This window comes from Phodopus roborovskii, unplaced genomic scaffold (genome assembly GCF_943737965.1).
Source record: "Phodopus roborovskii unplaced genomic scaffold, PHOROB, whole genome shotgun sequence".
In the NCBI taxonomy this organism is placed as follows: Eukaryota; Metazoa; Chordata; class Mammalia; order Rodentia; family Cricetidae; genus Phodopus; species Phodopus roborovskii.
This window is the reverse complement of record NW_026126480.1, coordinates 52,953,573-52,979,130: the sequence shown is the minus strand read 5'-3', so window position 1 is coordinate 52,979,130 and position 25,558 is coordinate 52,953,573. Positions and strand designations below refer to the sequence as shown.

At 41.2% G+C, this 25,558-nt stretch overlaps 1 protein-coding gene across 5 annotated transcripts in view; it reads right to left on the bottom strand.

The window, feature by feature from the left end:
• Kmt5b (lysine methyltransferase 5B) overlaps nucleotides 1-25,558 on the bottom strand; it is a 45,007-nt gene that overhangs the window by 6,561 nt on the left and 12,888 nt on the right. For 2 of the 5 annotated variants that reach the window (XM_051193518.1, XM_051193519.1), the window contains exons 2-10: nucleotides 22,371-22,606; nucleotides 14,995-15,142; nucleotides 11,771-11,839; nucleotides 9,983-10,148; nucleotides 9,265-9,374; nucleotides 7,460-7,626; nucleotides 7,196-7,215; nucleotides 6,975-7,111; nucleotides 4,042-4,238 (exon numbers count right to left, since the gene is read on the bottom strand). In XM_051193518.1, the coding sequence (XP_051049475.1) occupies nucleotides 4,042-4,238; nucleotides 6,975-7,111; nucleotides 7,196-7,215; nucleotides 7,460-7,626; nucleotides 9,265-9,374; nucleotides 9,983-10,148; nucleotides 11,771-11,839; nucleotides 14,995-15,142; nucleotides 22,371-22,530 (1,174 nt within the window). In that variant the 5' untranslated portion in view covers nucleotides 22,531-22,606. Of the gene's footprint in view, nucleotides 1-4,041; nucleotides 4,239-6,974; nucleotides 7,112-7,195; nucleotides 7,216-7,459; nucleotides 7,627-9,264; nucleotides 9,375-9,982; nucleotides 10,149-11,770; nucleotides 11,840-14,994; nucleotides 15,143-22,370; nucleotides 22,607-25,558 lie in introns of those variants that run through there. The other 3 variants (XM_051193521.1, XM_051193522.1, XM_051193523.1) reach the window with 3 other exon arrangements.

The following is a 25,558-nucleotide window of genomic DNA, read 5'->3' as shown; positions in this document are numbered from 1 at the left end:
AACCCCACACCCTGTGAGTAAGGCCTGAAATCTTCAGCTAAGTCACATCTCATATTTTCTCCATCTGCAGAAGCAACAGGCTTTCTGACCAAAGCCCTCCACTGTGGCATGTGCATGTAAGGCCCTCTGCTGTGGCCAGTTCATCCATTAGGGAATGTCTTCTGACTGGACTCTCTTGACACCCAAGTCTCTCTCTCTGTACTTAGTCCTTTTATTTCAGTAGGTACTACCCTTATGTGGCTCTCACTGTTTGAAAAGTACCATCTTATCCAAAGTCCAGTGAAAACGTAAGCTCATTGAGAGAAGTGAGCACAGAAATATGATTGAGTCTCTTCTAGAGTACCAGGGGCCAGTCACTATGCATACTTGTATGTATTGGGGGGGCGGGAGGAATTCAGTGATAGTAATGCTAGAGGAAGCTGGCAGCCACAATGACAAACTGAGTCAACCACTTCAAAGTGTATTGAAACTCAGGGTCCAGATATTCACAGAGGCAGGCGTGCCACTGCCCTTACTGAAGCCACTCTCCCTTTTGTAATGATCAATAAACCTCAAATGTATAACCAGGATGTTAACCTTGGTGGGATGTACATTCCTCCTGACTGCTACAGGCTAGACATTGTGCACAAGTCATATGATGACCTAAAGTGGCTCTAACCACACCTATGAAGGAACCAAGCTCTCATGGGCAAGTGGATCCCAAAACTCCATCTGCTGGGAAATAGGACTTGAGCTTGGTTGTAGCTCCAGATACTGAGTTCCTAGTCACTGTTATGCTACCTGTAGTATGGCTTCGGTCACAGCTCAGGGGACCCTGTATGGTCACTGCCTGTTATGGCTACAAGGTGTCATTTAAACCACCTAGTATGCACCATAAAGAAGCATGACAAAAGAACACCAGTGCTGTCTTGAGCTCTCAAGATAGGCTGGAAATGCATGGGAATCAAGTTTGTACAAGGGCTATGTCTAGGTTAGAATCCATAAAACCCTTAGTAAAAAGTCTGTTTACCAGACACAGGAACCTTTGCCTGACATGACTGACTGGTAAAGGCCAAATGGAAGGAGTGATGGGAAGGGAATATAAAGGCAGGCCTGGCAAGAGTATGAATCAATTAGAGGTGGCAGTGTCAAAGAGAAGGGGCAGTGCTGCCTTCATGCTCAGCCAGGTGCTCAATCCTTTAGTCCACATAACCTCATTCTACTGGTCATGTCTGCTGGGTTCTGCTTTGGCTTATAATGCACAGCTTTGTGTGCCACTTCAGTCTTCATGGATCACATAACTTATCACTAACTGTAGGAGATAGTGAGGCACCGAGGCCTGGAAATCCAGGGCCCTCCAAAGGGCATTGGAACTCAGACTGGAGGACTCACTTTGGGTATGGGATTTCTTGTTGACTCCATTCCTGGGTGCTAAAGCAGAAAGCCAAGTTGAAGCTCTTGGGACATCATCTCTCAGGCCTTGTGTGGAGGAAGAACATTTTCCTCACGCCTAGGTAGCAATGTTGCCTTTCCTTGTTAAAGCAGGACCTCTACTAGCTGCCAAATTGTAAGTGAAGGCAGGGGAAAGAGAAGCAGGCAGGACAAAAGCAGTGTCTGGCCTGAAGGCCTGGAGAACGTTCTGATGCTTGATAGCTTTTCTCAGCCTGTTTCATCTCACTTCCTTTTTCACAGGGTAAAGATGAAGCACAAACACCAGAAAGTACAGCCTTCAAGAAAACACGGAGGAAGGCAAGAGAGGGCCAAAATCTGTAAATCCTAACCCTTGGAGGGTGAGGCAGGAGGAACCGAGTGTATGGTTTGTATTACTGAGCAAGACCTTGTTTTTAAAAACAAAAAACAAAAAAACAAAAAACAAAAAACAAACAAACAAACAAAAAAAAACACATAATAGGTGAACACTTACAGGCAAGCCTGATAACCTGAGTTCTATTCCTGGGACCAACATACTGGAAGGAGAGTACTGACTTCTCCTCTAACCTCCACCTCCCACTCTCCAGGAAAAACAAAGTAAAAGTTAAAAAAGAAAAAAATACACATACACACACGCACGCACACACACAAATAAAACAGCTAAATGTAAGAAATAAAGAAATCTTTATGTGAATATGACTTAATGCACAATGGTTGCAGAGAGGGTAAAAGGACACATTGTGGCTGACCTATACATTTCTAGATGTCACCAAAACGCTGAGGCACTGTGGCACAATCTTTATAGCCAGACATGAGAGTGACAAAGTAACACCCAAGCTTTGGCTCCTTCTAAATCCTGGGCTACATCTCCAGATCATTGACAGTAAGCTCTAGCTTACTCTAACATTCATGTTTCAAAAAGGCATTCTGAATCAACCAAGCACCCAACACAAGCAGCCACTAGCAAGGGGACCTTTCTATTCTAAGATGCTGAAACTACAGCTCAAAGGTGCTATACATTCTCTCTGCCCTTGAGAAAAACCGGGTCTAAGTCAGCTTTGCAGTGATTTTGCACTTGTCTTGCATCTGAGGCATAAGCTCCCAAGGAGGGTCCAGAACCACCCACATCTTGGTACTTCTCCAAAAACTACCGTATTTAGTAATAAATATTTCCCATGTTGTAATGTACTATCACACATAACACCTCTGGAAAGTATGTGTATTTAAATACTTAACAGCTTAAGTATTCAAGCTAAGTACTAAGTTTACAATGTATCTTCTAATGATCAAGTTATTCCACAAAAACACAGGAATGCTCTCATTCATCAGAGCCATTCTCTGAGGGCAGCTTTGTGGCTGTCTAGATGGCAGCACATGGAAACTTCAGTGTTTTCATGTAGGTATTTATGAAATGGGCTTCACAAGCCTCCAGTGTCTTAAGGAACCAGACTCAAGAAAACAAAGTTCATTACACTGCCTTTATTAATAGAACCAACAGTCAACAGTGAATGAGAGACTAACACCTCTTTGTTCACTTTGGGTCTCAGCTAAGAAGTGTGAACTGAGCTACACTATTGCTTTTATACTAGAGGTTACACCTGGCCTTGGACTTCAAGTAGCAAGTAGATTCAGATATCGACGCAGTGGCATTTGCCATCATGGAGACACCTTTCTTCAAAATTTTCTGTAAGGAAGGGAGACCTGTGGATGGGTGAAAATGTCTGAAGGCATGCAGAAGATCCTGGAACAACCAGTGCCTCCTGAGGGGACTCCTAAGTGCTCAGAGTCACTGACACTAGAGTGCTGGGATAGGTACTCTGTGGGCAACCAGGGCAAACCTTTCCCACAGATGACTCTGGTCCAGGCAAGTCAGACAGGAGAACCCACCATTGTAGCGGCATCTAGAGAACACTAGTGTTACCCAGACGAAGGATAGCAGCCACAAATGTCCCACACTTCAAGCTCTACAACTGCTGTGCTGCCTTTGGCATTTCTTCTTTTCCTTTGCTTTTTGTTTATTCATCACCACCCCCATTTCTATTAGACATTCTACCAACATAAAACTGGCATCTCACAGCTTGCTTCCTTCCCCCTTTCATCTGGCTTGCTACCTTCTGTAGTGGTAATCACATACCACATAAGAGAGCCACATCCAAATACTCCTCTGGCACACATCTCAGCATAGTGAATCAGGTTGATTCACTTAAAAAAAATGCTAAGCACATAGTAAAAAGATGGAAGTCTGGAAGCATAATGAACTCTGAGTCCATCCTATTCCTAGACTGGCTGGAGATGGACAGCCTGATTAACTAGCTAAGCTCTCGAAGGGCCTAAAGCACCATTACAGCATCACTAATGACTTAAAATATTTTTTCTCAACATAATGGTCCTGGAAAATATGCTGAATACTTCAATATCCAAATACCAAGTATTCAAAAATACATAGAGGTTGGCCCTGAATTTGGAGTGGACCCAAACTGCTATGGACTCAATGCATTTCTAGCACCTTGCAATGCAGCTGAAGCCTCGTGTCCCAGTTTCCATTAATGTTTAGAGCTTCAAAGCTTGAAGCATACTTTAGTAAGCATTGAAGAATGTAACCAGCATCTTACGGCAAGCTCCCTTACTTACTTGCATTGTCTTTTTCCTGAGTGGTGTCTGCGTCAGTATTGGAGCTGACAGACTGACTGTCTGAATTTTTGCTGCTGTCACCTAACTTTTTAAGCCTATTTAAGCGTTTATCTGTTTCTCTGAGTCCGTATTTGCTATTGATAACAGGAGCAGGCGCAGGCAGTCCTACTCTGGATTTAAAAGCACCAGTTCCTCGTCTGAAAGAGAAAACAGCAAAGGTCAAACAAATGGAGCAGAATACTTAAAACAAAGTTGGATGCTGAGGGTACTTGGCCACATCGGGTAAAGGGCTGAGATGAACTGAGACTTTAATCACAGTTAGACAACTGCCAGCTCTAGAGCTATCAGGGAGATCCAGCATGCATCCACAAAAACCATTTAAAACATTTAAAAAAAAAAAAACAAAATAAAACTTTATTTTATGTGCATTAGTGTTTTACCATGGGTGTCAGGTCCCTATGAACTAGAATTACAGGCAGCTGTAGCTGCCATGTGGGTGCTGGAATTGAACCAGGGTTTGTTTCTGGAAGAGAAGTCAGGGCTCTTAATGGCTGAGCCATCTCTCCAGTGCCCTAAAACCACTTTTAAAACTATACTTACAATGAATGTCTCAATCATTCATTGGCTGCCTGTGGACCTGCATCTGTAAATATACTACATAGCCAATTCTTCATTTACATTTCCTTTCAAGAAAGCAAAGCTAAAATACTACATAACCCATTTTACCTAGCACTTAATTTTCTTGCACCATGTCTGCCTCTGACAGTAAGCCTCCAATGAACACATGCTTTGAAAGCTTACATCTCCATAAAACATGCATGAGCATTTTTAATGTTCTCTGGTAATGTGTGTTTGTGTGTGTGTGTGTGTGTGTGTGTGTGTGTGTGTGAGAGAGAGAGAGAGAGAGAGAGAAGAGAGAAGAGAAAGAGAGAGTTTTCAAGTGCTGGCTCAAATGTACTCAAATGTACATGCTCACACAGCACACAGGTGCCTATTGAGGCCATTAGTGGCATCAGATCCTTTGGAGCTGGAGTTACTGAGGGTTGTGAGCTGCCTGACACTGGGACTGACACTGAAATTTGGGTCCTATTAAAAAGAACAGTATGTATTCAGCTACTGAGATGTCTCTTCATCTGCCTTTTATTTGAATCTGGTCATTCAAACACTTTTGGATTTACTACTTATGTTTTCAAAATCTTTAAAACTCTAAGGCTAGGCAGAAACTTTTTTTTTCCCCTGAACAGGATCTCTCCATATAGCCCTGGCTGTCCTAGACTCTCTATATAGACAAGATTGGTCTCTAACTCACACCAAATCTGCCTGCCTCTATCTTAGGGTGTTGGGATTAAAGTGTATGTCAACATGCCCGACTCATACTTTTTTCTCTGTGTAGTAGAACAGGGTGGCCTTGAATTCAGAGATCCACCTGCCTCTGCCTCCCAAGTGTTGGGACTAAAGGTGTGGGCCACCAATGCCTGGCTGACTCAGGTACTTTTTTGGGGAAAGATTTATTCTTTTTAATTATGAGTGTGCATGTGAATGCACATACCCTGAGAAGACAAAAGAAGAAGAGTCCGGTCCCCTGGGCCACACAAATAGCCCAACATAGGTATTAGGACCTAAACTTGAGTCCTGTGAAGAGTAGTACATGCCTTGAACTTTGAACCATCTCTCACACCCCTATGCAGATTTTTCCTAATCATTTTATATTGTTTTTAAACTTTACTTTAGAGTCTAGCTTATTTTCCCACAGGATAGGCAGTGCTCACTTCTCAAGTACACTAAGATGTCATACATACTTTCTTGTTTTAGAACTCTGTTGGCTATTGTCTATTGATAAGTAATAAATCAAGTTTGATCACAATCACTTCATAATATAATCTTTAATATCTATTAATGCAACTTTCCTAATTATTACTTTTATTTTTTTTAAAGACAGTTGCATATACTCTATCTACCAAGAATGACCAGAACTTCTGATTTTCATGCCTCACCTTCTGAGTGCTGGGATTACAGGCATGTGCCACCACACCAGTCTCTAATACAACTCTGGGATCTTCCCAGTGTTTCCTGTGCAGCTCTGTATCAACTGGACTCCCCTAACCTTTATTTTTACTGTTATTTGGTGTTAGGGACTAGGTTTCTTTCATGTTTGTTTTTGAAAGACCTTGCTATGTAGCCTAGGCTTACCTTGAACTTTCTCGAGGGCATCTGCCTCTGCCTCTCAAGTATTGGGATTATAGGCATAAGTAATCATGCCTGGCTTCCCCTAATGTTCTTCAGGGTTTTTTTTTTTTTTTTGTTTTCTTGGCTGGCATCAGATATACTATTTTGTAAGCTTTAAAATAGTTTTGGTAAATTCTAAAAATAAAGTCAAACAATTTATTATTGTGAAAAGAATGCTATCTACATCTTCACTGCTAACATCACAGTTCTTTTTACTCATATCTTTGTTTTTGTTTTTCAAGACAGTGTTTCTCTGCATAACAGCCCTGGCTGTCCTGGAACTCACTCTACAGACCAGCCTGGACATGAACACACGGAGATCCACCTGCCTCCACCTCTTGAGTGCTAGGACTAAGGGTGTGTGCTACTACTGCCCAGCTTACTCAGATCATATTTTGAGGGCCTATCATCAGATTGTATCTTCCAAAATTTCTCTAGTGTAGTATGTACAAGTTATGTAGAAACTTACTATAATCACCACTGTTTCTCCTTTGCCTACCCTCAGAGACCACACTTACTATTTTCTCCTGAGCACTTCTATATTGTGTTATCATGTCTGCTTCTGTTCCTCATACTGCATTAGTGGCTGTGCCACAGAGCACATATGTTAGTTCTACACTCAAATGATGTGGATGGTCAGGCTGGGTCAACACCACAACCATCATGACAGTCATCATGAAGCAGAAGTGGGAATTCTGATCCTTTACCTTTCACAAGTGTAACATTCGCAGAACTCATTATTTTCTCCAAAAAACCCATCTCCATAGTAACAAGAAATTTCTTCTCCAGGTTCTATATCTCTCAGAGCCTTCACACATGCTGTGTCTCGACCAGTTGACACAAACTGAAATAGAAGTAACTTGGTAAGAGTCTCACTCCCAAGGCAGACATAAAATCTCTGAGGTATTTGGTTTTCTGTTATGCTTACCTTACAGTTAGGTCTGCAATCTGAAAAATGTCCAAAAGAGAAAGTCAATTAACTGCTGATAAGATCTGAAACACGAAGTTACAGAATCTGAAAAGGCTTTCCAGACAACTTCACAATTTCCATCACTTTAGGTCTCAAGTTACACTGGGCATATTTAATATATCTGAAGACAATGGCCATTCCAAATTCCCCTGAGTATGGCCAGGCCACACTAGCTGTGGGCAGTCAGCCCACACAGCGCAGACGCCTCAGAAGGCAGCTTACCATGATTTATAAATGCAGCAGGACCGAGCCAGAGTTGAGCACAGTTTTTCCTTGTGGAATACATGACACTGAAGTCGTTTTCTCCATGTCTAAGTAGCATGTTCTCCTCAATTTCTGAAAGTTCGGCAATACAACCCACCAGTAATTCTATTTTGTCATTTCGTTTCCTATTTAAAATATGTGATAAAAATTACTAGTAATTATAATAAGGCTTCTTTTAATAAAATAAGCCTTCCCACTAAATAGCAGAAACGGATCAGCCCTGGCTCCACATACTTTGCTGACTGACTCGGAGTCCACCTGAGCATCCTCTCTTCTCTTTGGTACCCCATGGCCTATTTCTTATCTGCCTTATCCCCACGTGAGAATGGAGACTCCTCCAGGCCAGGCACTGTGCCACTTGTGATTCTCAAAACCCCGCAGTGCTTGGATCAGCACCTCATGGGAGGCAAGAACCCAACTACAAAGTATTGTACATTTGCCACAGTAGTAGGGTGCGAGGGCCAGAACTTTGTCATCATCCAGCAGGATACACCACTCACTAGAAATGTTCTGCAAGCCCAAACTACAAGCTTAAGCTTCTTAGTAGCCACATCAAGGAAGAAGAGGCGAAATTCTTCCTAATGATGTATTTTAAGCACATATAGCTCAAATACTATTTCAGCAGGCAGTCATTACAGATACTATGAATGCAAAAAGAGAACACAATATGAACTCTGGGGTGGCTATCACATAGCATCTCTTCAATGAGACAGATTATATTTTCAGGACTCTATGGGGCTAGAGGCTACTTTATTGTAAAGTGAGTTATTGAGCCCTAGACCTTAGAAACCACAAGATCTAGTAGCAGCTCAATCACAATGTGAGGAAGTGTACCTTCATGTACACTCCACCCCAGGGGCTTACTTGGGAAAAATGCTCTTTGCACATTCTAGTTTTAGGTGCCTGACTCCTCAAGTTTTTGCTATTGATATTATAAAGAACTGTCAGAGCTGGATTGTGGTGGTGCATGCCTGTAATCCCAGTCCCAACACTCGGAAGGCAGAGGTGGGTGGATCTTCACAAGTTTGAGGCCAGCCTAATATACGGAGTGAGTTCCAGGTCAGCACAGAGAAACCCTGTTTCAAAAAAAAAAAAAAAAAAAAAAAAAAAAAAAAAAAACCGGAAAGCAAAACAAACCCAAAAAACCTGTCAGAGGGATTGCCTGTTTTTCCTGGGACATATGGTAAGGGAATAATAAGCATTATAAACAGGAAAGAGTCACACCTTCTTTCTTTCTTCTCTATCGCTTTTGAGCCTCTTACTGAGGTTTGACTTTATTTTGAGACTGGGTCTCACTATGTATGAGACCCTTGGCTGGCTTGGAACTCACTATGCAGACCAAGCTGGCCTTGAATTCACAAAATTTGCTTGTCTCTGCTGGGATTAAAAATGGCCATTACTACTTTTTATTTAAGCTGGCATGCATGCCTGTTTTTAAGGTTAATGAATTCAAGTGTTTCTACCTGTTAACCCACCTCAGGTTGTTATAAGACTTCATCCCCAACCTTATAGACTGACCCTGGAAGCCAGGTAACCAACCCTGCCTCCTCCACTTTCAGCAGTCCAGGATGAAACAGTCATTTAGACTCAACACACTGTGGCTTAGAGATGCAATCAGGTCACTCAGACTTCTAATTTTACTAACCCTGAATCAACAGGTCAGAACACTGCACTTTCCCTCAAGGAAAGCACTGGCTCTCACTGAACAATTTCAGAGATCTTTAAACAGAAGTACACTGAGTTTTGACTAATTTAATAATTACCACTCTTTCGTTGCAACTATCTTGGCTCCATTTTGTTCTGAAGAGTATCTATTACAAGGCAGTATTTCAAATCCACTGTCAGTCGCAAACATCCGCAAGTAAATAAAGACCTATAGCAGGGGAAAAAATGTGGTAACAATTACCTATTCTGCTAAATTCTCTCAAAATTATAAAAATATACCACCAACAACATGTAAACTATTGGGTAGTGAAGTGACACATTATTTTCAGTTCCAACATTCACACATGTGAGTACCTAATGGTTTGGCTTTGCTGCTCTATAAGTTCATAACGAATTTTACTCCTAGATGAGCACGTTTTCTCTTGGATTATCAGCTACAACACCTTCTGAATTACAGATCTTTACATTCAGTGCTTTGATGAAAAACTAACTCAAGGGCTGGGAACTGGTCCAGGGGCAGAGCATTTGCCCAGCATGTGCAAGGCCCTTGTTCAACCTGAAGCTCTGTAATTCACCACCACCATAACTATCAGACTTGAAATCTCGGTGTTCACGAATATTCAGGCTTCAGTTTACTCGTAAATCTTTGCTTTTTTGGGGAGCGGAGGATAGAGCCTCACACTGTAGCGTAGCTGACCCAAATTCACTATGTAACCCAGGCAGCCTCAAATTTGTAACAATCTTCCTGCGTCAACTACCACACCTAGTTCCTATTTATCTGGACACAGGTGAGCAGCATTAATGCACTTAACTTACATGTTCCTTGAATAATTTCTCCTGCATTTTGTTTTTGTTGAGAAAATAATGCCGTGCCCATTCACCTGAAGTCAAACATTTGAAGGCTTTCTCTAAGTGTTCATCTTTCTTAAAGCGTTCAATTACTTCCTTTAGCTCTTCTTGCCTTCCCTTAATAGGCCGAAATCTGAAAGAAATCAAAATAGCAAGTTTAATTATCTATCACAATTCTTTAAAATTAATTTATGTGTATTATGTGTTTGGCCTACATGCATACATGTGTATCACATGTATGAATCCATAAGAGGATGTCAGATCCCCGGAAATGGAGGTACAGACAATTCTGAGTGCTAGGAACTGAATCTCGGTACTCTGCAAGAGTAGCCAGTACTTTTAACCATTGAGCCATCGTCTCCAGACCTACATCACAATTCTTGAGCTACTTATCCAACTGAAGTGATATTAAGGAAACTGATATACTACTGTGAGCATTGTTATAGCAGCAAAGATTTAAAGAAAAATCCAATAATCTGATAGTTAAATCATCAATTACTACAGCAATCACCTGAAAAGATCTTCCCTTTTTCTTTTGCTCTGTTTGCATGTGGTATACATTTGTGTTTACAGGTAAAGGTCAGGGATTGATATTGGGTAACTTTTTGGCTTTGTCAGAAAACGGGATTCTTGTTACCCACTAACAAAAATCTGTCTTGGGGCTGCAGAGGTGGCTCAGTGGTTAAGAGCACTGCCTGCTCTTCCAAAGGTCCTCACACATAGTGGCTCAACTACCTGTAATGAGATCTGGTGCCCTCCTCTGGCCTGCAGGCATACACGCAGGCAGAATACAGTACACATAATAAATAAATCTTAAAAAAAAAAAAAAATCATTGTCTCACTTAAAATGTAACATGCTGCTGGGCAGTGGTAGTGCAAGCCTTTAATCCCAGCATTTGGGAGGGAGAGGCATGGGGGATCTTTGTGAGTTCAAGGCCAGAGTGAGTTCTAGGAAGGCCAGGGTGACATAGAGAAACCCTATCTGAAAAACAAACAAACAAAAAAACCCCAAAAAACAAAACAAAAAAACCTCAAGGGGCTGATAAGATGGCTCAGGGGTTAAGAGCACTGGCAGCTCCTCCAGAGGACCAGGGTTCAATTCCCAGCAATGACATGGCAGCTCACTTCAGACCCTTGTTCTTCCTAGGGTCTGACTTCTGTTCCCAGCACCCATTTATCTTTTTCCTTTTTTGGATTCTGTGTAAATCTCTGGCTTGTCTTGAATTTAGAGATTTGCCTGTCTCTGCCTCTCTATTGCTGGGATTAAAGGGGTACACCAATGTTGTTTGTTTTTCAATTTGTTTAAATTATTAATTTCTAAGACTAGACTTTTTTCTCCTCTCCCCTCCCTCCCTCCCTCCCTCTCTCTCTCCTCAAACTCACAGAGATCTGTCTGGCTCTGCCTCCAAGCAAGACCACACTATTTAAAATTTTAATAAATGTTTTAAAAGTCCTATTTTGGGGGCTGGAGAGATAGCTCAATGGTTAAGAGCACTGCCTGTTCTTCCTGAGGACCCAGGTTCAATTCCTAGCACCTATAGGATGGCTACTCATAACTGTCTATAGCTCCAGTTCCATGAGTCTGACACCCTCATGCAGACATACATGCAGGCAAAATACCAATGCACATAAAACAAAAATAAATAATTTTAAGAAAAGTCCTATTTCAATGATAAGGCAAATGGCATTACAGCACATTATTCAGGACAGACCCACAGGCTGGTGCCTTGCTTGTTTGAAAGGCAAGCTACCTACCTTACAGGGTTGTTGTGAGCAAAACTGTCAGCTTTTGAAATATGTCTTGAGCTCCTCGAAGGAAAGGCGCTATACAAATGCAAAATAACAGTAAAGACTATTTGTGAAATCTGTATTCATCATCTCTAAACATTCACTGTAGTACAAATTTTTAAAACTTCAATATGTAAAATTTTATGAATCTATAGGGATATTCCACAGATAGCAATGCCAGGTTATTAAAATCTTTTCTTCACATAATACAACTTTACCACTGATGGAAAACATCCAACTCTGATATATATATATAAAGTAATTTATAAATGTATATCAAGGAGAAGATATTCATAAACAAACACAGAGCAGGATAAAGACTACACAGCTATAATGATGAAAGACCAAGACATTAAGGCTATTTTAGACTGGAAAAAAATTAAGAAAAGCTTCAAAGGAAAAGTCCCAGACAATAATTCTTGCTTCATAAACATCAATTCTTTGGCCTATACCTGTGTAGTCCTAGCTGTCCTGGAACTTACTCTGTAGACCAGCCTGGCCTCAAACTCAGAGATGTGCCTGCCTCAGCTGGGATTAACGGCATTCACTGCCACCATCTGGCCCCAACTTCCGTTTTTAAAAAAAATCAGAGGTATTGCCCACAACCCTAGTCTCCTATATAAAAAAAAAAAAAAACTTTTTTTTTTAACTTATTCTAGTTCATGTTCATTGGTGTTTTATCATGGGTGTAGGGTCCCCTGAAACTGGAGTTACAGACAGTAGTGAGCTGCCATGTGGGTACTGGGAATTGAGCCTGGATCCTCTGAAAGAGCAGTCAGTGGTTCTTAACCACTGAGTCATTCTCTAGCCCTAGTGTCCCATTACAAAGAAAATATAAGTTTCATAATTGACAAGAAGCAATTCAAACAATCCCAGCAAATGAAAAGTTATATTTTCCATTTACCATGCTCTCATGATATAGCTCTGCCCTATTGGTAGGTAAATGCTGGGACACTAAGAGCCAAGCATGGGGCTGCACACCTTTAACACAGCATTCAGGAGGCCAAGGCAGGAGAACTATGAATAAGAGGCCAACCTTGGCTATACAGTAAGACTCTGGCTTAAAACCAAAATCAACATATGAAAAGTCAAAGCATATATTCCAAACAGAGCTAACTTTGTAAATTATCAAATCATAAAACTACCATTGCTTTAAAACATATTCCTTAAAGCATACTGAAAGATTAAGAGAGAAGGCAAATGGCAGAAGAGAAATAGAGTTAAGATTATAGGCCAGTGGTAGAGTCTTGCTTAGTAGGTGTAAGTAAGGCCATCCCAAGAGCCACAGGCAAGCTGAGGAGAGAGACAAAGAGACAAGAGACTGTGCATTCCTCATCACAACTTGCAAGGAGCTGCTAAAACTCCTGTGTGAGGAAACCCTAAAAAGCCTGGGGCCATGTTGTTGGAAGTGGAGCAGCCCTGCCCACTTCCCCAGGTTGGCTCAGAAGACTAGAATAAATGCTGCACTGACTTCTATGGGAACAGAATACAATTAACTCAGGAGTCCTCCCATACAAGAAGGTCAAGAGCACCAATAAATGTGACAATACTGAGATTTTCTCCCTCCCTTCCACTTTCTTTCTCTCTCTTCACTCCCCTCTTGATAGGTGAACACTCCAGTGAGCCACACCCTTAGCTATCTGAACTTTTGTGAGCACATAGTTTTAAATGAGTCTCAGGAAACCTGGGTTATAAATATAGAGCAGAAGCTTGCTAGAGATAACAGAATCCCAGTTTCCATCCATAAGCTGAGGAACATCAGTGGCCCAGAGAGAAATCACAATACTTCCTACTAGGGAGTCAGTGGCAGGTATAATCCTTCATACTCTGGAACAGAGCCTGGACTTCAGAACAATCTTCCATAAGCCATTAAAACTTTTGTTCTGATTCTAATGGAATAACTTTCTGAAACGTTTCATATGCCTCTGTAACTCAACATATAAGAAATTATCAACTTAAGACAACTTAAGTAAGTAATCTACGTATTTCAAAAGACACAAGAGAGCCAGGGATATAACTAGAGGATGACTGAAACCCCATTAGGATCATTTTCCAGGAGAATGAGGGCAATCTCGTGAGGAGAAGCACTGGACTCAAAGCAGGGTAAGTGAACTTCCAGGCTGGTACAAGGGTGCAGTTTTGCTAAGGGTAGCTCCTTTCCAGTGTTTCACTTCAGTTCAGTGAATGACTCATGGTGGCAGGAATCATGGCATTACAAAGGCACATTTTGTGCTGCCATTCTTTCTAGGTATATAACAGAGCTGGTGAGAAAAACTATGACCCATTTCAATTCTAGAAAGGGACAACTCTCAAGGGGGAAGGGTATGCAAGGCTTCCTTCCAGTCTGATTCTCCCCTGACAATCAGAGCTCATTGACCTGGTTTTTTACTTCTTCCTGGATAGTCATGGATATTAGGCTGTAAGAAGCCAGTGTGTGATGGAGATAAGAAGGAATGAGCCCAGTTTGGAATGGGCTCATCTCTAAATCCCTAGTGGCACCATTTCCACTAGATCCAAAACCCTTTGCCACAGAAGCAAAGACAGAAAGAACTCAAAAGATGATCTTAGTGTCTTTTTTTTTTTCCCCCGAGGTAGAGTTTTTCTGTATTGCTTTGGAGCCTGTCCTGGAACTAGCACTGTAGACCAGGCTGGCCTTGAACTCACAAAGATTCGCCTGCCTCTGCCTCCCAAGTGCTGGGATTAAAGGTGTGTCTTTTCCAAGGAGAGAGAGAACTAGAGTAATGAGTCAGAGACCTTAGATGTCAAAGAACCAGATCTGGGCATGGTAGTGCATGTGTGGTATTCACAAAGTGGTGAATCAATCAATCAATCAATCAATCAATCAATCAATCAATCAATCAATCAATCAATCAATCTCTCTCTCTCTCACACACACACACACACACACACACACACACACACACACACGCGCGCGCGCGCGCGCGCGCCCCCACTCCAAACTCTAAACAGGTTCCTACTTGCTTGTAGAATATGCAAGTAATGAACTGATCCACCAGTGCACGATGGAAAGGAGATTGTCTTTCCAGATTCCACTTGCTTTCTTGCACAAAGAAAACTGTTCTGTATTAAAGAACTTTACCTTTTATTGTTATTTATATTTCTGAATATAATCTGTTTACTTAAGTTTGACATCATTACTGGCTCTATGCAGGAAAAAGACTTAAAATTACCTAGTATTCATTTTATGTGTCTGAAAACCTAAATAGGGATCAAGAACCAAACTGGTTGCTAAGTCGTCATTCTCACAGAGTTCCTTAGCGGACATTCCAGAGGACGGCACATAGCGACTCTGCCCTTCAAATCCCGAGTTACCATGACCTGTGAAAAGCAAAAAAAAAAAAAAAAAAAAGAAATGTAACTTGGTGAAAACTACTCAATCTGCTTAAAAATCCCCACTGCATCTAAATTGGCATTATTATCTGGAGTTATATCAATCACTGTTAGTAATTAAGAAGTCAGTATCCCTTATGCAAACAGAAAACCAGATGAAGTAAATCCAACCATTGAGAGAAGGTGGGCAGCTGATAGTATCAGACAGGCCTAGGAGAGAAGGAAGCAAAAGGGTTGCTGAGTATCATCAAGAAAGGCCACAAATGTGGACCCAGGAAACAACAGGTCTGAAGGAATTAAGCTGGGCTTCCTGCTTTTTGGCAGGTGAATGATCAATCTCCTCATTTTGGGTAACTGAGGACCAGTGGTTAAAACACTGGCTTGGAATTAAGAGTTGTGCAGAAGCAGGGAAAGAAGTGGAATGAAAATGAGAGGCTTATTTCTATCCAACTTCTGTTTGAGAGCTTATTTATTTATTTATTTATTTACTTACTTACTTACTTTGAGGCAGGGATTCTCTGTGTAGCTTTGGAGCCTGTCCTAGAACTTGCTCTGTAGACCAGGCTGGCCTCACAGAGATCTGCCAGCTTCTGCCTCCCGAGTGCTGGGATTAAAGGCAGGTGCCACCAATGCCCAGCTTGAGAGAACTAAAGGGATAATGTAAGTGGTTGGATTTCAGAGTGGGGAAGCAATGCAGAGAAGGTATGTATAGGAACAAAGCTTCACCATCAGTGCTAGTGAAGGCTGATGGGTACAGTGTTCAGTCTGCTCCTGGAATCAGCACATAATTTACAAAGTGCTTAGTTTAATGTAAATTTAGATTCTGAAAACCAGCACATGGAGAAAGGGACACAGTAGGAGGTTTGACCATCCATTCTTTCACAAAATAAACACATGAGTCCTTGCTAAGGTCTAGGTATATGATGTTTGAAATCAAAGTATTTGCATGTAGGCATGTGAAGTTATCTAAGAGGGTGGAGAGAAGGCTCAGCCATTAAGAGCACTGGCTACTCTCCCAGAGAACCTGGGTTCAATTCCCAGCACTCATAACAGCTCACAACTGTCTATAACCCAGGGTATCTGACTACTTTTATTTTTTTTGGACAAGGTTTCTCTGTGTATCCCTGGCTGGTCTCAAACTCAGAGATCTTCCTGCCTCTGCCTCTTGAGTGCTGGGATTAAAGGTATGCATTACCATCATGAGCACAGGATCTGACTTCCGAAGGCACCAGGCATATATATGGACATACACTCAGGCAAAACACCCATACACATAAAAATCACAACATCAAAAGCAATCTAAACTGTCGACTGAGTCAAACATAGGGCTTCATGCATACAAGATAAGCACTGAGTCCTAAACCTGCTACACTTTCTCAAAGTTGTGTTGAAATAAAATTAATCTTCAACACAATTCACCAGGCGAAACAAACAATTCAATGGTTAACAGATTCATAGAATTGTTCCCTCACCACCACCCCATCTTGACCCAAAAGAAGCCTTATTGTACTCCCCAACTGCTCAGACTGCAGCAACTAATCTATTTTGTCTCTTTCAATTTGCTTGTTCTGAAAATGTCCTATGCAGAATCATAGTATGTGTGATCCTCTGTGACTGGCTTCTTCCATTGGCACAGTTCATCATGTTACACTACTTATCAGTATTTTTGTCCTTATAATTAACTATTCTCCACTTCAGCTGATAGACACACCTGAGCTGTTTCCATTTGGGGACTCCTATAGATAGCGTTGCCACAAATCTGTGTAAATATACTGTGTGTCCACAAAATCTTCCCAATGGGGACCACATTTCCACCAGAGTGGGGGAGTCCAAGGCTCCCCAGTCCTTGCCAGCAGCAGGTACTGCCTGTTATCTTGATTCTTGCTCTCCAGGTGGCACTGAAGTGGTACCTTGGAGTTTTGATTTGCATTCTGTGCTGACTAAATAAATAATCTACTGGCTGCTGTGTATCTCTGGAACAACATGTCTACTCAGGTCTTTAGTCCATTTTAAAATTGGATTTTGTCTTTTACCTTGTTGTTCAAGAGATCTTTGTATGTTCTGGAGATAGCCCTATGTAGACACATGATTTGGAATTAATTTCCCTACTTTGTGGTTGTCTTTTCACTTTTTTGATATTTCCTTTAACATATGGTTCGTAATTTTGAATATTTTCTTGTTCCTTGTGTTTTTAATGTCCTATTTAAAAGAATATTGCCCAATGTGAAGTCAGGACTTTTATTAATTTTCTACACAACAGTGTGCCAGGTTCCCTTCACTCTGGATACAGAGCTCTGATTCTTCTCCATTGTATTTTTCCTGACTATTTTAAAAAAACAAACAAACAGTCCTAGGGATGCAGCACAGTGGGAAGGCACTTATCTACAAACCATGAGCTTTAGTCCTAGCAAACCCTCTCCTACCTTTGTGGACAGATCAAAACTGTGAGATCTATTCTGGTTCTCAAACCTATTCCAGGAGCATAGATGCACACTGGCTTAGCCTTTTGCAGATTACTGCAGCAGTTAGGAAGTTTTTTTTTTTTTTTTTTTTTTTTTTTTTTTAAGGATTTATTTATTATGTATACAGTGTTCTGCCTGAATGTATGCATGCAGGCCAGAAGAGGGCACTAAATCTCATTATAAATGGTTGTTCACTTTGTGATTGCTGGAAATTGAACTCAGGACCTCTGGAAGAGCAGCCAGTGCTCTTAACTGCTGAGCCGTCTCTCCAGCCTATTAACGAAGTTTTGAAATAGAAGAACTATAGTCTCCTAACTTCATTTTCCCCAACCCCAAACACTGTTTGCTATTTTGGATTCCTTGAATTTTATTTTAGGATTTGTCATTTTTTCAAACATGCCAGTTGAGATTGTGAGACCTGAAGAATACTGCCATTTGTTGTCTAATCAATGAACATGAAACGTATTAGTCCACCTATTAGGTCTTCAATTTTTTTTTTTCAACAATGTCTTTCAGTTTTCAAGAATACATTTAATACTTTGTAGATTCTTATTGCTACTTTTGGATGGTACTGAAAATGAGATGTTTGTTAGTAACGCTTAAGGCCAAACCCAGAGCATCCTACATGATAGCTCAATCACTCCATCACAAAGTTATATCCTCAGTTTTTTTAAATTTATTTATTTATATTCACCCTCTGTGGTTTTTCTTAACTCTATCTCTATATTTTTATTTGTTTTCTTCTTCTTTCTCCTTTTGTTTTGTTTTTCAAGACAGGGTTTCTCTGTGTATCACTGACTATTCTAGAACTCGCCCTGTAGACCAGGCTGGCCTTGAACTCAGATATCCACCTGCCTGCCTCTTTCTCCCAAGTGCTTGGATTAAAGGTGTGCACCACCACCTTTAATCTTGATACATAGCACAGACTGACTTCAAACTTAGGCAATCCTCCTGTCTCGCCCTGCCAGGTGCTAAGATTATAAGCATGTGTCCAGCTCTGTACTTCATACATATGTATGTGTGCCTGTGTGAGTTTATGTGTACCACATACATGTGGGAGCCTGCCCTGGTCAGAAAAGGGTGCTAGACCCTAAACTTAAATTCTCTAAAAGAACAGTAAACACTTTAACTGCTGAACCATCTCTCCAGCCCTGTACTTCATTTCTGATTAATTGAAACAGTTTTCTAAATTCATTCTGTAGCTGCTCTTCAGAAAGAGTAAGACAGTATGTCTAATATGTGCTTGTTCTAAGTGATTCCCTGGGTGTGTGCAGAAGACAAAGGTAAAGAAGGCTCACTGTCTTGTTTGGTTACACAGGATCACATGTAGTCCAGAATGGTACCACACTCACTATGTAGCTGAGGATGCCTCCACCTTCCTGCCTACATCTCCCCAAGGCTAGAATTATAGGCATATGCCACCACTAACTTCATTTTTAGATGGCTCATTCAAAGACCAACTTTGAGGGATCAGAGAGATGGCTCAGTAAGAAAAGTACCTACTGGGCAAGCAAAGGATCTAAATTCAGATTTCCAGCATCTACATAAAAGCCAGGGGCAGTATTACTTATTTGTAACCCTAAGGCTGAAGGATGGAATTAGAAGGATCCCTGGAGCTCATTTTTAGGTAGCCAGTCTAGTCAACCAAATCAATGAGCTTCAGGTTCAGTAAGAGGCCCTGTCTCAAAAAATAAGATGGGTATTTGCCACCAAAACTGACAGATTAACTGAGTTAGGTCCCCAGTGTCTATATTTTGGAGAGAACTGACTTTTCTGGGTTATCTTCTGACCTCTACATGTACACTATTACACATGCATGACATTGTACATATGTATACACATTATATAAGTGTTAAATTTAAAAAAACGATGAAGAATGATAAAACAGACTTCTTGCTTCTACATGTGTATCACATGCACACAACACACACACACACACACACACACACACACACACACACACACACACACACCCACACCCCAAATACAAGTATGGTCTGAGGAAATGGTTCAATGGGTAACCCTAACCCATGTGAAAGTTGGGTACAATGGTGTGGTATGTTTATAACCCCAGCATCAGAAGATGGGGACACAGAAGACAGACTCAGGAGCTTGCTGGACAGTTAAAGACTAGCCAAAAGAAAGCAAGCTCCAGGTTCACTTAAGATACTCTGTTTCTAGGCAGTAGGGGGCTAGAGGTGCATACCTTTAATCCCAGCACTTGGGAGGCAGAGACAGGCAGATCTCTGTAAGTTCAAGGCCAGCCTGGTCTACAAAGTGAATTCCAGGACAGGCTCCAAAGCTACACAGAAAAACTCTGTCTCAAAAAATAAACAAACAAAAATACTGTTTCCAAAAGGCCTACATATCCACCTATAACCACAACTACACACACACCTTTTTAAAAAAGTAGAGTGTGAAGAAGACACACATCTATTTCAGGCTTCCACATATGTGCAGTGCATGAATATCTGAATGCATTCCTGCACTTGTCTACAGGAGAACTTCTGTCTCTGTCTCTCTCTCTCTCCCTCCCTCTCTCTCTCTCCAGCACTTGATTGGGAGTGAAATCCCAAGACCTTAGAGATGGGATTCTAGGTAACTGGTATACCAACTGGATTCCATCATCAAACTGGTTTGCTAGTATTTAGTGAAAGATAATTCTATTCATATTCAGAAGCAATATTAGTATTACTTTTCTTGTGATGTCTACCTAGTTTTGGCATCAGGGTAAGAAAATGAGTTACAAGTGTTCCTAAGACTTTCTCAAGAACAGGTATCAATTCTTGAGACATTTCAGAGAACTCATCAATGAAGCACTCTGGGCATGAGATTTTCTTTGTGGGTAGACCCTGCTGATTTTAAGTGACTTCTTGTTAAAAGTTTATTTGGGTTTATTTCTCCCAGGTTGGCCTTGAACTCATAGAGATCCTCTTTCCTCTGCCTGCCAAGTGCTGGGATTAAAGTATGTGTCACCATACTCAACTTGCTTTCCTTTTTGATAGCTTCTGTGAATCAATAGTCATTTATGTGGGTGTACTAGTAAATTTGTATTGATTCTAATTTCCACTCTATGGTAGAAATTTTTAAGACTTCAATCCTAAATTTGCTTATGCTTGTTACATGGCCTGGCATATGATGTGTCTTGGATAATGTTTCATGTATACTTGAGAATAAGGAATATAACACTGTTGGTGATATTTGACTGGTCTAGTTGATTTACAGGGCTGTTTAAATTTCCCCTTTTCCTACTGCTGGGCCCAATGCAGAAAGTGGGTTGATGTAGTGCTGCACTGTCCACTTTCACTCTAGTGCTGTCAGCATTTAGCTCTGTGTGTTCTGGGCCCTGGTTTTAAGTCAGGTCAACTATCTTCTTTGACATGACACTTTGCACTCCTTCTCCTTTGTCACTGGCTCTCTTTGTACCATTCAACCTCAACAACATTCAGCATGATGCTATCTTCACATTGTGCATTTTCAACAATTTAACTTAAACTAAAACCCCTTAGTAAAACCTTTAATGCACAAGAAGAGACCAGAAAATTTATTTAAGAAGCTTCAAAGATGCCTAGTTTTCTGCCCACAACAATACCACTAAATGCTGACAACAGTTGTAGGGGGAACTGGTGTTCATGCAGAGAACTAGTTAGTTTTGGGCTCCCTCACATTCTTAATTTCAAACAGGAATTAGGCTCAATTTTACACAGAAACATTGATCTGAGCAGATCTGGAAAGAGTAAAGGCCCTTGAGCCCAATAAACAACATCAACTGTTAAAGCTAAGGAGAAAATGAAAATGCACCAGAACTCACACCATCTTTTGAACCTATAGAAAACAGCAGGCCAGCCCCAACACAATTGAGGAACTTCCATAGTGGATGACTGATGTTAGGAAAAGCAGAAATCGAAAGAGTCATCCTTAATATGGGCAGACACTTCTTAATAATATTCCTGTAACTATCCACTCAGGCATAGGCTTGTCCTAGGGTATTTTATTGTGGAGGGAGACAAGAAACAGGAACCATCCTACAATTCCTTCAGTTCTCAAAAAAAGCCGCCTCATCCCCACCAAAAACCACAGAGGATCAGAAGTAACTTCTTTTTATAGGGTTTTCCTGGAACTCAGCAGTCCATGAAACCTGAACAGATGACAAGGACTGTGAGGGTGCCCTAAGGGCCATCCCTTCTCCATCCACTCCTCATGTAAAAGAGGTGAGTGTATGGTTCAGCCTGCTCCATGAAGCAGTTATGGAAGTTACAGCAAGACATTATTTATACTTAAATATAAGAACTTCAGTAGTAGCATTAAACAACACCCCCTACAGAATAGATAAACTTTCTACAAGTATAAGTAAATAAGCATCACAGACATTACATAAAGCATGAAACTTAGGTTTTACATTTTAAATGCTAAGAATCAAAACTGCTATTGGGTCTAAGTTTTATATTATACCTGCTAAGAATCAAACTGCTATTGTATTTATAGTCCCAACTACTTGGGAGGCTGAAGCAGGAGGATCATTTGAACCCAGGAGTTTAAGTCAAATCTGGGCAACATAATGAGACACATACATAACCCCCAAAAAAGAAAAAGAAAAAAAAAAAAAAACTCAAAATGGACTTCTGAGAATGAAAGGCTCTACAAATGACTATGACAATAGAGGAAAGTCAAAGTGTGATGACAAGAGGTACATGGAAGCTGAAGGAAACAAAGTCGCACCACAATCAAAACAGTGAGATGAAGTGTGTACATACATCTGTTGGACCGCCTCTCAACGGTGTTTCTGCCGGTCTTCAGGGTATCCTTGCCCGAGTGCTGTAATTTTGATTGATTCTGCTGATGGTCATTAGACAACTTGCCTCCATTTCTCCTGCCATTCACCACCATGTTCTTGGAGTCTCCCAACCACTTCATACCCACAGACAGCCTGACCCAGGAGCATTTAGTCACTCTCTTCAGATAGCTTAGAGAATAATTTCAATGTTCTCTCCTAACAGAAACAAAACATGAAAAACAAAACAAAATGGGGAGGTAAATATATGAAAGACCATGTCAACAGACCGTAAGAAAGACACACAGACCTCTCTTGTCTTCCTTCCACCACCACCACATATCAGTCTCAGGACTGGAGTACCCCAAACTTCCCACAGCCAGCCTCTAGCTCCATAAACATTTCCTTTTCAGTTACCAAAAGCGGAGAACCATCATTGTCTGAGCACAGCTCAAGAACCCACTGATGCAATGGTAACGTTCTAAGAAATCTTAGTAAACTACAAGGGAATTAACCTCCTTTGTCCCTAGGAAAGCTTAGGAAAAGGCATCTAGGTGGAGTTCTATGTACTCCAGAAAGGGACTACTGTAACCTTTAACTCTTTACGTACAGTGTAAGAAACTGAACAGCACCAAGCCTGATTTCCAGGCCCCTACAGTTTGAAAGGAAAGAACCAGCTCTCCCAAGCTGTTCTCTTGATCTCCAGACTCTTGATATGTATTTCCTATCTTTCTGCTGTTTGAAGCACTTAAGGACCCACATTCAAGTACCATGATGGGGTATATGAAACTACATCAAACATAAGCTAAATATTACCTAAATAATACATTTTGTTTAAAAACTTTAAATTTATTTATTTTTGAGACAAGAGTTTCTCTGTGTAGCTTTGTAGACCAGGCTGGCTTTCGACTCACAAAGATCCTCCTGACTCTGCCTCCTGAGTGCTGGGATTAAAAGCGTGTGCCATCATTCCCTGGCAATAAGATTTGTTATTTTTAAACATATGTATATGTGTTTGCCTCTGTGTGGGTATATGTGCAAATTCTGGTGCCCTTGAAAGTCAGAGGTGTCAGATCCTTAGAAGATGGAGTTATACAGAGTTGTGAGATGCTTGATGTGGGTGCAGGGAATTGAACTCAGGTCCTCTGCAAGAGCAGTATATGTTCTTAGCCACTAAGTCATTTCTTCAGCCTTGAATTCTGTCTACAGACCTTTTACTGATGATCAAATACTGTGTACAATGTTTAAGCTTGGAAAGGAAGAATTACACTACTATATGTCATGTGTGTACAGTACCCTTGGAAGATGTTGGATAGTTTGGAGCTGTAGTTAACAAGCAGTTGTGGATGCTGGGAACCAAACTCAGGTCCTCTAGAAGAGTAACAAGATGGCTCAGTGTGTGAGAGTGTTTGTCACCACAGCTGACAACCTGTATTTGATCCCCAGAACCTACACAGTAAAAGGAGAAAACCAATTCCTGAAAGATGACCTTTCATTGCCACATGAGCACTGCTTCACACAACCACTTCCCCTACCAAATAAAATTTTTTGTTTCTGTTTTTGAGATAAGGTTTCTCTGTATAACAGTCCTGGCTGTCCTGGAACTCTCTTTGTAGACCAGGCTGACCTCAAACTCACTGATATCCACCTACCTCTGTCTCCTAAGTGCTGGGAGTAAAGGCCTGCGCCACCTGGCCAAGTAAAAAAATTTTAAAGAACCAATTAAACAATATTTTTATTTTCTGTGTACAGATGTTTTGCCTGCATACATGTTTGTGCACCACATGCATGCCTGGTGTCCAAAGAGGAGGAAGAGGGTTTTGAATCCCCTGGAACTGAATTACAGATGGTTAATGAACTTCCATTTGGAGGCTGAGAATCAAAACTTGGTCTTCTGTAAGAGCAGCCAGTGTTCTAATCACTGAGCCATCTCTCCAGCCCAGAATCCGGTTTTATTGTTGATGAGGGATGTCATTTTGTAAATATGTTTCTCTTATTGGTTAATGCACTGTTGGCAAATAGGAAAGCAAGAAAGGCAGGACTAGGAGACAAAGAGGATTCTGGGAGATGTAGTAGGGAAGAGATTCAAAATGTAGGGACTTGAGAAGAAGGTCTGGACCCTCTCTCCGGTAAGATAAGACCACATGAAAATACTTAGATTAATAGAAATGGGTTAATATTTAAGACAGAGCTAGCCAATAAGAAACGCTAGTAACAGGCCAACAGCTTTATATCTAATACAGCATTTCTGTGTGTTATTTGGGGCTGGCGTGGCTGTGGGATCAGGCTGGCAGGAAAACTGCTCACAACATATTGTCTCCCAGCATCTGGGACAACACACAGTGGACCAGGACCCTCAGCTATTAATTGAGGCTGTTGTAAGAATTCAGGCATTATGCTGGCCTGTCCTCTGTCACCCTGAAAAATGCACTCAGGCAATATCCTGGTCAGCCCAGGGTCCTATGGCTGCTACAGCATTACATAGTCTGCACGAAGTTGCAAAGGACCCTTTAAAAGAAAAATTCTACCCACTTCTGCTCTCTTTCCTGCTGTTCCTGTGAAGGGGCAGACAGGACTTTTTTCTGTCTCTCCCTACCCCTTCCCACCCCCTCACCCTCTCTTCTCTTCAGTTCCCCTCTGTCTCTGTGTCTCTTTATCTCTTTTCTCTTTCCTTCCCTTATTTTCTTACCTCCCCCTCGCCCCTTCCCCCTCAATATGAGCCATGTCTACAGGTCTGTTTCTCCATCCACCTAGCATCTATCACCTCCTGCACCAAGGGACCATGGTCCTGCCACACATGGTCCCAGTGAGCTGCATACTCCTAACAGCTGTGATCTAAACTGCTGTACTGCAGAAATATATCCATATTGTCTTGAAACTATGAATTAGTTATTGCCTGACCTCTTTTATTAGACACCCATAGTGCTGAGGCTAAAACACAGATATAGCAGGACATACAGATGCTACCACCTATAACCTCCCTACTACTTACTTCTCCTGCTACTATGCTTTTGGCTCAGCACTTGGTTTAGATCTGTGCCTCTAGGAAAAAGATAAAGAACTTCAAGCTCTTTTGGTCCTTTTGGAAATCTGTCCCAAGAATGTCCCATGTGACATACCACTTATGAATAGTAAGTAACTGAAGAATGTGTTTTTAGGAGTCCTAAGTGT